Genomic DNA, 13,865 nt, shown 5'->3' with positions numbered 1-13,865 from the left:
ATGGATGGATGGATGGATGGATGGATGGATTAAACAGAACGTCGGATGGATGGATGGTAAATAGAACAATGGATGGATGTATGGAACGATACATACAATAATAGAACAATAGATAGAACTATAGAACTACAGATAGATAGAATGACAGATGGAACTAAATAGAACGATAGATGGATAGACTGATAGAGAGATGGATGGATGGATAGACAGACAGACAGATAGACTTATTATTATTTAAAACTAACAGATTATTATTATTATTATTATTATTATTATTATTATTATCATTATTTTATTTACAAAAATATAAATGTCTCTTGGCTACTAAAAAAAAAACAATATTATGAAATATATTTTATGAAATAAAACATATTTAAGTTAAAGAACTAAAATGACCTAAATTGAAACTGAATTAAAAATAAAAAAATAGAACTATAAAAGACAAAAACTAATTAAAATGTCACAAAAACCTAAAATAAAAACAAAATATAAAAATAAAAGCCAATTCAAAATATTATATTCTATAACAATATATAAACCATACTAAAATACACAATTACATTCAAAACACAAACATAACATGTTTTTCCTACTTTTCAAACGTTATTTATAGATTGTATTGTTTCACTCAGACTTTCAATCTTAAAATATAAAAATAACAAACAATATGACATTTAACTTGTTTACCAAAGAGACAAGATGAAATTTGAAAGCTGCAAAAGTCAAATTATGCAAAAAGTGTGTTATTAGACTACATATCATTCTAGCAAAGAAATGAACCTTAGCAAGACAAATGAGTCATACAATTTATTCCAAGTATGTCAAATAAAGTAATTTCCAGCACAGAGAATGACAGAAGTTTCCCGTGAGACTTTCATTTCCACTGTCGACCATTGTATGTAAAGAAACACACTTAAAGGGATAGTTCACCCAAAAATGAAAATTCTGTCATTAATGACTCACCCTCATGTCGTTTCAAACCCGTACGACCTTCGTTCATCTTCGGAACACAAATTAAGATATTTTTGATGGAATCTGAGAGCTGTCTGACCCTGCATAGACAGCAACGCAACTGAAATGTTCCCAAGTCCAGAAACGTAGCAAGGAGATCTGTTAAATAATCCATGTGACATCAGTGGTTCAACAGCAATTATACTAAGCTACGAGAATACTTTTTGTGCGCAAAAGAAATGATGTCACATGGATTATTTTACAGATCTCCTCGCTACGTTTCTGGACTTGGGAACATTTCAGTTGCGTTGCTGTCTATGCAGGGTCAGACAGCTCTCAGATTCCATCAAAAATATCTTAATTTGTGTTCCGAAGATGAACGAAGGTCGTACGGGTTTGAAACGACATGAGGGTGAGTAAATAATCACATAATTTTCATTTTTGGGTGAACTAACCCTTTAAGTTAAAGAGACACAGTTTTTTCATGAGATTCACACTTCCAGAAATCAGTCACGTATGTAATTGTGCATTAATAAACAGCTCTAAGTTTTGCAGAATCATTGACACATACCAACCCCTGATGACAGGCCTGGTCCACATCAGAAGCTCTATTGTGAAAACACTAATATTTTGATGACAAAACGATGTATTTTGCTAATCATTTTATAGCAATTAAGAACAGCCTAGTACCGTATGAAAACAGAGGAGGGGGAACAATAACATTCGGTTTAGACTGAAAAATACCAAGTATGAAAATGGCATTGAAAATGTGACGAAAAGCATGAGCGAATAAAATGAGAAGCGAGTTTGTCATCCCTCATTGTAATAACATGAAGACGGTAGATGCCTGCAGGCCGGGCACGTGGTGGGGAAGCCATTACTGAGTGTAATTAAAGCTTGAAATCTCTTTTTAGCCACCCTGCAGTCTTCCCGTCTGCCTCTCACTCCTCCTCTCTTTCACTAGCGCTGCCCATCTCGAAACCCATCGCTCCTCTCAGCTGACGAGTGGAAAACCTGGATTTGTATTATGCACCGTTGAGAAACCATGCCTCCACATTCGGCTACTCTTCTAGGCAAAAAGCAAGTGACACATTAAATGTGTTAAAGGTAATTAATTTTGAATAATAGGTGATCCGTTTATTTAGGGAAGAGGGTAATTCAATTAAACTGAGCACAGGTGATTAATTTTGTTTGTGGATTCTATTTATCAACTGGCTATTAATCAGAACGTGGGTGTAATCACATTTTCATGTTTATATATAAATCATTTAGCCTAATTATTATTTTTCCTTAATACACGTTCTTTCCTCCCTCACGATTCGGTCTCATTTGGCCGCCTTGCGCTGAATTGCTTTACACGAGTTGAATGGCAAACCTTGTTTTGCAGATGCTGAGGCTGAACAGAAAACTACAGGCTCAACAGCTAATTATCCAGACAGAAAATAAGCCCCCCCCCCCTGCAATACTAACAATACGCCGTTTAAATCCTTCCGTTACGTTCTTAGGTTTTCGTCAATTTATTTGCGTGGAGATGGCAAACAAAAATAATTAGATGACCCCTATTTTCTTCTGTTTTATAACTGAGCCCCCAACACAGCTGTAGTAGGTTTAAATTTCAAACTTGATGACATCATGGCTCTGTTCCAGAATCTAGTGAGCTGCCTAAATATGTAGCTGTCTTCTAAGGCAGCATCCTAACTGAAACAGAATTCCAATAGAGTCGGGAGTTAACGTAAATGCATACATTACTGTGTAAAAGTTTGGGGTCTGTAATTTTTTTAGTCTCTCATGCTCACCAAGGCTGCATTTATTTGATTTAAAAATACATCTAAAAAATAACTTTTCTATTTAAATATATTTTACAATGTAATTTGTTTCTGTGAATTTTGGTTTTCAGCAGCCATTACACCAGTCAGTCCTGTTGATAATAAAAATGAATAAATTAGACATGTAGGTGAAACGTTACTTATAGTCAACAAAATGTGTTAAAGTGACCATCAAAATAAAATTAAACCGAAAAAAAAAAAGATTTACTAACCCAAAACTTTTGAACAGTAGTGTATATTGTTACCAAATATTTCTATGTTGAATAAATGCTGTATTATTTATTTATTTATTCATTCATTCATTTATTTTCTTTTTATTCATCAAAGAATCCTGAAAAAAAGTATCAGAGGTTTCAAAAAAGTATTAAGCAGCACAACTGTTTCCAACATTAACAATAAATCAGAATATTAAAATGATTTCTGAAAGATCATGTGACACTGAAGACTGGAGCAATGGCTGATGAAAATTCAGCTTTGCATCACAAGAATTAATTATATTTTAAAGTATAGTAAAATAGAAAACTGTTATTTTAAATTGTAATAACATTTCACAATATTACTGTTTTTTTCTGTATTTTTGATAAAAAAAATGCAGCCTTGATGAGCATAAGAGACTTCTTTAAAAAACATTAAAAACCATACTAATCCCAAACTTTTGAAGAGTAGTGCAGTATATGCAAATAAAATAGTTCATTTTTAATTATATTATTTAATTAGAACTGTTATCAACACAACTGAGGTTAATTAAATATTTTATTAATTAAATATCTTTTTTTTTTTTTAATTGAGCTTGTTGCATTGCATTCTGAGATTGCATTCTCCACAAGACATACTTGCAAAAACTCCCTGGAATCTTAGGTCCAATTATACTGCCTTTCTGTGCTAAATGCTAGCCTAATGCTTGCAATGCCTTAAAATGTTACGTACATGGTCAGCCTACTAGGTTTTGGAACAGAGCACATGCATCGGTCTTTCAGATGTTGGTAGACTGTTGTCAGAGAGTAACAGACAAACAGTCATTAAACTAAAGACACTATAAAAACACACTGTAAAATGCATATCAGCTCTTCCATAGCTGATTGGATATGCAATTTTACACACTCACAGACAGTGTTGGGAGTAACGCATTACAAAAGTAATAATATTACAGTAGTATATTACTTTTTGCTGTAACGCAGTAATATAACGCATTACTACTCAGTGTTGAGGAGTAACTAGTTACATGTAACGGCGTTACGTAATTTAATTACAAAATAAATGTAACTGTAATCAGTTACAGTTACTAAGAAAAAGGTGTAATTAAATTACAGTTACTTATGAAAATGTTAACGACTACAAAGGGGATTACATTTGAATATTTACACACATCCACATACAGATTTAATTGATTTTTTCCCCCAAATTACACTGACTACTCTGAGACATGGCTCTATAATTTCCGCGATGCGGAAAACACAGACTGGTTCGTAGAATCCAGTCATAAAAACGGAATTCCTACAGTACTATAATATAATCAGTGTTGGGGAGTAACTAGTTACATGTAATGGCGTTACGTAATTTAATTACAAAATAAATGTAACTGTAATCAGTTACAGTTACTAAGAAAAAAGTGTAATTAAATTACAGTTACTTATGAAAATGTTAACGATTACAAAGGGGGTTACATTTGAATATTTACACACATCCACATACAGATTTAATTGATTTCTTTCCCAAATTGCTCGGACTACTCTAAAATATGAGACGTACGGCCCTATAATTTCCGCGATGCGGAAAACAGGGACTGGTTGGAACTGCTATAACGCGGAATGTCACGGAATATACATTTGGATGAATAAATCACAAGTAGGTCACACTTGAATCAAAACGCGATATGGACTAGGGTCTGTAAATATTCAGCAGCAAAAAGACAATATATGAATCCTGCACGTTCTGCGTGTCTCTGTGGAAATCAGGCGCGGACTGAGAACCGGGACAATTCCTGGTGGCCTGGCTGCTGATTTTAACCCTCCACTGGATGTAGAATGAGCAGCAATAAACTACATTTTGGCATTTTATAATACTTCTGTGGATATTTTGGTGAAAGTAACTCAAAAGTAACTCAAAGGTAGTGTAACGCATTACAATTCAGAGACAGTAATATTGTAATGTAACTAATTACTTTCAAAACACAGTAACTAGTAATATATAATGTATTACATTTTAGAAGTAACTTGCCCAACACTGCTCACAGATGTCAATGTCTATTACCACATCTGTTAAAGACACTTTAAACCCCCTGCTGTGCAGGAAGTGACATCACTCACCAGTTTGCGTTGGCACCATCCACAGACCCCGCATAGCGCCACCAGCCACACGACACACACCGTTAAACCCACCGATACCAGGAACACACTCAGAGACAAAGAACCTGTGGAGAGACAGGGGCTTAACATTAGAGCTGCCAAAGGTGATGCATTAACACTGCGTGCTGCTGGTCACTTTTCCTTAACACGTTTATTCCATTTGAGTAATGTCAATAGCTTATCAACATGCTAATTTCAAACTATATTGGAATCAACTGAGAGTGCAGGGCGCTATTTGTGTTGCTGTCTATAAAGCGTTCCAAATCAGTCACTGGCGAGGATCCATCTTGGTTTGGATGCTGCTTTAGACAGCAAGGCAGTTCACTAGGAACAAGCTCATATTTCAAAACAGCAAGGAAAATGTTTTCAATTTTTAAAGAAATGTCACGAGGCTGTTTCGATGCTTAAGGGGTCATTTAGCATTTCATAGGGGGCACATATTTAACAGTTCATGCACAAATTTGTAACTAAATGAAATGCTGCTTAAATGAGTGGTTGTGTCATCTGAAGGACAAAGCTTTCTTAGGCATGTGTATCCTAAAAATCATACCAATTTATACCTTTGAACCTTGATAAAAACTAAAAATGAAAAAAAAAAAAAACATGAGTGAAGGTCAAGGAATATTTCTAAAGAAACATGTTTAAAAAAAATCTAAAATGTAAAAAATAAATTCATTAAACATGAATTTAACTGTTTAATATTTTATTTTATTTTAATATTTATATTGAAATAAATATGCCAAATAATTGCTTGTGAAAGATGGTCTCAAGTAGAATGTTTGATCATGCTTTATAGTATAATAATATATAAAATTTAACTAAATTTTAAAAAAAAATCTGAAGAAACATGCTTTATAATAAAAGAATATAAAGTATAAAAGATGAAAAAAACTGCGTATGAATGATGAAGTACATAATGAAGAAACATGGTTTAAAAATTAAATTTAAAAAAGCTAAATCCTAAAAAAGCATGATTTAAAATAAAATAAAATAAAATAAAATGGAATAAAAAAAAAAAAATGGTATTTTGATGAAGATCTCATGTACAAAATCCTGAATACACAGTCTTAATAATAAAAGACTATAAAATGTATTACAAAAAAAAATGTGAGTGATAAACATCTCAAATAAAAACCCTAAAGAAACATGCTTTATGATAAAATAAAACTAAACTATGCTAACAAATGTTTATTAGGCATGGGGGCACATCTAATTGATTATTTGATTAAGTTGACCTGTACTATACTCCCCTATTGCCATTTTTTAATTAGGCAAAGAAACTTTTTTGGAGGACAGGAATTGATTGAATTTCTCTGGTGCAGCAGTGAAGTGAGAGGGGGCGGTGAAATAAAACGCAGGCAGCTGCTCAGAAAAGTGATTCATTTTCACTGAGAGAGGCAGAACGGAGAGCAGCCGTGTAAATCCAGTTAAACTGACTAAAACACATGTGAAATATAGAACAGTCTGGTCCAATATAAACGAACTGACCCCGCCGTGACATTAGAGCCCATAAGAGTTCAGGTGAGGTCTGAGTCCCGGCACGTCCCTGAGACTTTCAGAGCCGAGGAGATTCCGGTGCGAGGTGAGGAGATGTGCTGCTGAAGACCAGGAGAACAGAAAAGCTCTGAAATCAAGCGATCGCCGCCTTCTTTTTTTTCCCTTTTGAAACTGCTGTTTAGAAGCAGAGTTGAAAAGTTTGAGGTTTGGAAGGGTAATACTTTAGATTAAAAAAAAAGTGAGAGAAAAATTGACAGTAATCCAGTAACTGAGAAGGCGAAGAAAAGAGGGAATAATATATATTGTGGAAAAAAGAAAAAGAACCGAAGAGATTCTGTCAGAAAGGGAGCAGGATAAATTATTTTATAATGCCTCTAAGAAATATAGAAATTACAGTGAGAGGAGATAAATGTGTGCGAGAGAGAGAGTGTGTGCTGAGGTTATGGGAATTTTTCTCTCCTTTTATTTAATGTTATCAGCTTATTAGTCTTGTGAAGCCAGACGTCTGACTAACGGCATAAAGGCTGATTCATATCCCAGCTAAGAAGCGCCCACTTCAACAGGAAGAAACCGTCTGACTGACCTGTAAAAATCACTTTTGTAATTAGCGTTTATTTCTTGCTTTTACAGTTAAAACATCTAAACATTCATAAACAAGATACATTTACTGGAGAAGTTAAGCTGTGTAATTATTCATTTTGACCCAATTGCAAATATTTTTTTCTTGTTATTAAGCATAAATCTAACAGAATTGATTGAGTTTCATTAAAAACCAGAAAACTATTTTCCATTTGGGTAAGAACAAATTTACTTATTTCAAGATTTATTCTATTAAAACAAGTAATATCTTCTAAGCTATTTTAAGCAAGTAAATGTGTCGTTTTTAGGTATTTTTATTAGAAAACTACCTATTGAAAAAAATAAAATAAAAAATAAAATTGTGTGCTAATTATAAAGAAACAGGCTTTGAACAATAAACAAAAATAAAATAGTAAAATAGTAAATAGAATGCATAGTAAAAATCCTAAAGAAATATGTTTTACAAAAAAAAAAAAATATTAAAATAATAATATAACAGATCAAATAAAATACTATATGGGTGATGAAGGTCTCAAGTACAAAATCTGGAAGAAGCATGCTATATAAAAGAATATAAAGAATATAAAATGTGTATGAGTATGAGTGATGAAGTACATGAAGAAAGATGGTTAAAAAATACAATATTTAAAACATAATAATTATTAAAGCGTATGAGTAATAAAGGTCTCAAGTAAAATCCTAAAGAAACATGCTTTATAATAAAATAAGGGAAAAAAACCTGATATGATTTACAGTGTGATCTAGGGCTGCACGATTATGACAAGAATCATAACTGTCGATTATTCCCTTGAAATTGTAATTGCGATTATTAATTACGATTATCAAAATTTACATTGAATGATGTTTATACCATTGTTTGATGCAACTGCATGCCGTATTTTTTATATGAAAATAAACAAGCTGAAAACACTAACTGAAAAACTTTTAGTGCTTTTCTATAGTATTAAGCCTCAAATGTCAACTAAACATCGGATTGGTTTCTTCTTTAAATTATAAAAAAAGTACAAATATGAATGGTATTATAATGTTATACTAAAACTAAAATTAAAACAATGGAAAAACCTTTAAGATAACATGTAGAAAAGAAAGGCATCTTAAGCACGCAGAACATAAGTGGACTTTGAACGATTAATTGCTGATTTGAACGATTACGTAATTGTGGCATCCATAATTGTAATCGCGATTAGAAATTCGATTAATTGTGCAGCCCTAACAATGAGCACTTTTTATGAAATTTGTGATTTGGGTAGCATTTAGCATTTTGTCTGAAATAAATCACACCACAAATGGAAAAATCTGTGGGCTAAAGATTACTTATTATTTCGAAATAATACTGCATTGGAAAAACAGCAGATATGTACTAGTGATGGTAGTGATCAGAATTTCATCTTTCTTCCTGTAGACATTTGTGTTCACCTGTGGATGTCTTCGCTTCACAAGACGAGAAGCCCCTTCTGCTCTAAAGTGTCTCTGAGGGGTGATATCTGAAAACCGCTCCCCACTGACTGCACCATTAGCAACTTTCAGTGGTGGCTCTTGGGTTTTCAGCGCAGCGGGAGACGTTCAAACTAATATCACGTAATTTACGCCTCTATGATGCTTGGTTGATATCAGAAGGGAGGCTAGCCTCCCTTACGAGGGTTCTTTTCTCAACACTCCTCAGCGCTGAAAGTGAACACTCGATGCTGATTGGCTAATTTTTGTTACCAACTGAGGCACGAGAGCTCGCCTCTCCCCCGGCCTCCCCCTCCCCTTCTCTATCATTAGCGGTTGCCATTACATCAGCAGATTCGGCACATTTGCGATAGAAAAGCGGCGCTTTCACGTTATGGTATTACAACTGTGAAATTACAAACAAAAAATACACATTCTGAGACATGAACTGAAATGAATTGTGAATTTTATTAACATTAAATCGTCCTCCTCCCATTTTCACCTCAAAATTATGGGGAAGCTGTGCCTCCCCCGACGAGCCGCCACTGGCAACTTTACCTAGCATTTCTGGCCTTTCAGAAGCAGAAACAATGAGAGAGAAGACAGGAAGCAATATGGAGAAGATGAAGGGCTCAGAAAATGACCTGAGACGGATGGACTCAAATTTGAACGATTACTCTGACAGGGCAAAATTCAGAACTGGCTCCAATTTAAATAATACGTGTGAATTTGTAGTAAATTGGCTACACTGTAAAGGAAGTTGAATGACAGGAAGAGGAATCTAGGTCAATAAACACTCAAATAAACCTATTTCAACATTTTTGTTTTTCAAAACTTTCAAACCAGGTTTTTTTGACTCCAAAAATCAGTGTATCTTATCAAAACTTGTAGTCTCTAATGCTCACCAAGGCTGAATTATTTATCAAACATACAGTAAAACATACTGTAGTAATATTTATAATTTAAAATAACTGTTTTCTATTTAAATATATTTTAAAATGTAATTTATTCCTGTGATCAAATTTTTTGTGATCGAATTTTCAGCATCATAACTCCAGTCTTCAGTGTCACATGATCCTTCAGAAATCATGCTGATTTGCTGCTCAAGAAACATTTATTACTATGTTGAAAATGGTGCTGCTTAATATATTGTGGAAACAGCGATACATTTTTTGATAAATAGAAATTAAAAAAAAGAACAAAATGTATTTTGAATTAGAACCTTTTATAACATTTTAAATGTCTTTACTGTCATTCTTGCAGAAAAAAAAAGTATCAATTTCTTTAAAAAAAAATTTTTTTTTAAACGTTACTGACCTCAAACGTTTGAATGGCAGTGTATGAATTTCTTTTCATTTAAATACTTCCTTACATACAAATTCAAATGTACAAACTGAATTGGAAATTAAAACTCATGCTCAATTCAATTGAAACCCTGGTCTCTGATCTGTGATTCGCGATCAGAGTCGGACGATAGGACACTACATATATAAGCCAATTAGTGGCTTAGTGGAACTCACTGATCAGCTGTAAATAATGTTGAGAAAATCCTCTTGATAAAGTCTGTTATGAGACACTGGCCCAAATAATAACATCCCCGACGCCCGGCGCATTTTGGGTCATGGCACCGTGTGACAAATGAGTTGTGTCTCATCGAACATTTCTCAAGCAGCGGCGGCAAGGACTCTGATAGGGTTGTGCCAAATAACTGACAAGATTATTTGTGGGTCAGATCCACAGCAAAGCCACGAGAGCAGATCCTTCACCCGTGTGTGATGGGACGTCTGAACGGGCCTATAATAGCACTGAGTGACAGATTTCTCAGCTGATGATGTACAGTAGATGCACGATTGCATATTTAAAGTGATTTTAAGGGATAGTTCACCCAAAAAGTAGAACCGTTTGTCTGTCAGGATCTATCTAGTGTATCTCACTCCCTCAGCCACACAATAACAAGGACGAATGATTAAAACTCATTAGGCCTCCCAAACACTGGCAGTGTCTGGAACAAGCCCAATCACACAATTCTCGCTCATCCTGGATGGCAAAACCAGGCTTTTTAACTCCCCTGCCGTGGAAACCCAATCGTCTAGACGCTTGTCTGAGAGCCCCCTATGGACGTCTCATTGAATATCTCAGATCACTACAGCGGAGAGTTCAGGTAATCAAACAAGATGCTTCTTGGTATCGTTGCAGAAACAAAAGACAGGAATGTGGGCGACATCAAACGGTTTTGAATCTGATATTGCACATACATCTAGTGCTATTTTCAAAGTTTCAAGATTGAATATACTGAATATGAGTTTAAACATCTTTATATACTGTAAAAAAAAGATTTTTCGAAATTGTAAATACAACAAAGATTATTAGAGTATGTTTGACAGTTTTTATTTCAAATGTCATGTTTAATTCATTGTGTAGCTTGCAGTTTCTTTGTGAAATTTACTAGCAGTTTCTGTGTAAAAACTGTTCCAAAGTAAATCATATAATCATATACTGTATTACAGGGCACAGGACAGAAATGAAACACTTGACTTTAATGAATACATTAAAACTGCACCTCCTGCCACCATGAGATGGCTAATAATGATTCAAAAAGATGATAAGTATTCATAATCATAATCATAAAAACAACAACAGTTTGTGGTAATAATATACAAAATATATACAACTTTTTTTTTTTCAAAGAAATGAATCAAAATTAACAGTAAATACTCTTAATGCTACAAAAAAATATTTCCATTTCAAATTAATGCTGTTGTTTGAACATTTTATTTAAAAAAAAAATCCTGAAAAAGGATCACGTTTCAAAAATACAAAGCAGCACAACTGTTTTCACAAATGAAATGTGTGATCATGTGACACTGAAGACCGGAGTAATGATGCTGAAAATTCTGCTTTTCTATATATATTATTTTTATCTTATATAAAAATAATAATAAAAACTATAGACAGACAGACAGACAGACAGAGATATGGACGGATGGATGGAGAGATAGTGCCCTTAAAGCAGCTAAATTACAGCCAGAACTGAGGCCTCTTTGATCTGATCAAAGAAAAAGTGCAGACTGCGGACAAAACGGGATAAAAGCCGCTGCTAAAGATCAGGAAGAATCACAGGGCAAAGGACCAGGTCCAAAATGCGAACCCTGACAGTGGGTCAGAAGCAAGCACCGCCCAAACAGCAGGAGACAGCAACGTTTGGGAGCTCTGGGTCTCCAGCAACCTACTTACAGACGGGCAAGCAGAGGCTGGAGCCCATTCACAGCCCTTCATGTCTGCACAGCACGACAAGAGGCTTATTTAGGCTAACTCGGGCCCCGGTGCGGTCCCCAAACATCCAGCTGTCTACTGGTGTCATCAACTCAGGGTCTATATGAGGAACTGCGTTTCCCGTCATTGGGAGATGGGAAAAAACTGGAGCAACTGAATGCATTTTTTTTTCATATTGGAAAAAATGGAGCAACCAAATTTTTTTTTGTTGTTGTTTGTTTGTTTGTTTTTGTTCATATTTGACAAAGACAAAGTGTACAGCAGCCTGCTATTTTTACTATTTTATTTATTCACCCTTTATTTGTCCTGACGTTGCTGGGAACATTTTGCCTTTATGATAATAACCTGGCTAGCAATCTCAAACTACAGTAAAACAATATGGATTAACGTTATTTTGGTAACATTGAGACTCCCATATTTGTATTGTTATTTTTTATTAATAATTTTTATTAAGTTTTTATTAAAATGCATAATTGTTATTAATTAATTTTAATAATATTTTGAACGTGTTTATTATATTGTTTTTATTAATAATATATGCGTATATTATTATGTTTTTATATATGTCAATTGTCATGGGCAGGGTGTTCCAGAGATCAGGCAGGACGACGAAAACGACGAATAAAAGGATATTTAATGATATGACAACAGGAGATATGACGACAGACAGGGTAGACATCAACAATAACCGACAAACTCGAATACAAGAGACAGGAACAGATATAGGGCAGATAACGAGGAGCAGACAGGTGAGCACAATGAGGTGATTAACTAATAACGAGAACAGGATCAACCAATTAAGGACACAGAGGGAGAAACCACAATCAACAGTCCACAGGGGGTGTGACATATCGCCCCCCTCCCGGAAGGTGCATCCTCGCGCCGTGGAGACAGAGGGAGGGACGGAGGGGGACTTAGGAGGAGGACAAAGGAGTGGATGTGGGATGGTGACAGAAGAAGGCAAAGGGCTGGCAGGCAGACATGATAGGTGGAGGCTCCGGCAGGGGACGGATAACCGGGAGGAGGCCGGCAGACAGAGACCAGGGGGGCGATGAAGGACGGAGGAGCCAGGCAGGAGACAGGAGGGACCCGGAGCAGGAGGAGCTCAGCAGGACCCAGGCCACAGCCATAACAGCGGCCCACGGTGGAGCCGACGGTGGGAGGAGCCGGCGCACTCCCCGGGCTTCACTGGGGATCAGGAGCCCTTCCCGGGCTAAACTGGGGATCAGGAGCCTTTCCCGGGCTTAACGAGGAATCGGGAGCCCTTCCTGGGCTTAACGAGGAATCGGGAGCCCTTCCTGGGCTGGACAGGGAATCGGGAGCCCTTCCTGGGCTGGACAGGGGATCGGGAGCCATCCCTAGGCTCGACAGGGGATCGGGAGCCATCCCTAGGCTCGACAGGGGATCGGGAGCCATCCCTAGGCTCGACAGGGGATCGGGAGCCATCCCTAGGCTCGACAGGGGATCGGGAGCCATCCCTAGGCTCGACAGGGGATCGGGAGCCATTCCTAGGCGGATCGCGGCGGGAAATGGCTCTCCGTCATCGGTGGGCTCAGGCTGATGCTCCGTACCGTGGGGAGATGGTGGGCTGGGCTCTGGGTCCGAAGTGGATCCGGCGAGATCATCCACGGGGCCGATGGTGAGTGGCGACCCGTTTCTCGCCAGAGTCCACTCCACGAAGGCGGCAAATTCCTCCCGAGGACCATCTTCAGACGACCGTGCTCTGCACTTGGCGTTCAGACTTGCCTCATAGAAAGCGCAGAGTGCGTCGTCCGGATAGCTGGTGACGTTAGCGACCATCAGGAACAGTCTGGTATGGTCCTCGAGAGTCCTGCCTTCCTGCTCCAGCAGGAGGAGGAGGAATTCGGGGCGCGTGAAGGGATCCATGGGGTAAACACAACGGAAAGAAAAACACTGAGGAAAAACCGGAAAACAAACA

General features: G+C 36.6%; 1 protein-coding gene across 1 annotated transcript in view; it reads right to left on the bottom strand.

Moving 5' to 3' along the window:
- Positions 1–13,865, bottom strand: part of LOC107736993 (synaptotagmin-7-like) — a 152,349-nt gene that overhangs the window by 96,684 nt on the left and 41,800 nt on the right. The window contains exon 2 of the mRNA XM_016548382.1: positions 5,084–5,187. Within this exon, the coding sequence (XP_016403868.1) occupies positions 5,084–5,187 (104 nt within the window). The remainder of the gene's footprint in view (positions 1–5,083; positions 5,188–13,865) is intronic.

Source organism: Sinocyclocheilus rhinocerous, unplaced genomic scaffold (genome assembly GCF_001515625.1).
Source record: "Sinocyclocheilus rhinocerous isolate Xijiao unplaced genomic scaffold, SAMN03320098_v1.1 scaffold433, whole genome shotgun sequence".
Taxonomy (NCBI): domain Eukaryota; kingdom Metazoa; phylum Chordata; class Actinopteri; order Cypriniformes; family Cyprinidae; genus Sinocyclocheilus; species Sinocyclocheilus rhinocerous.
The sequence above is the reverse complement of the archived record's forward strand: the minus strand, read 5'-3'. Positions and strand labels throughout refer to the sequence as shown.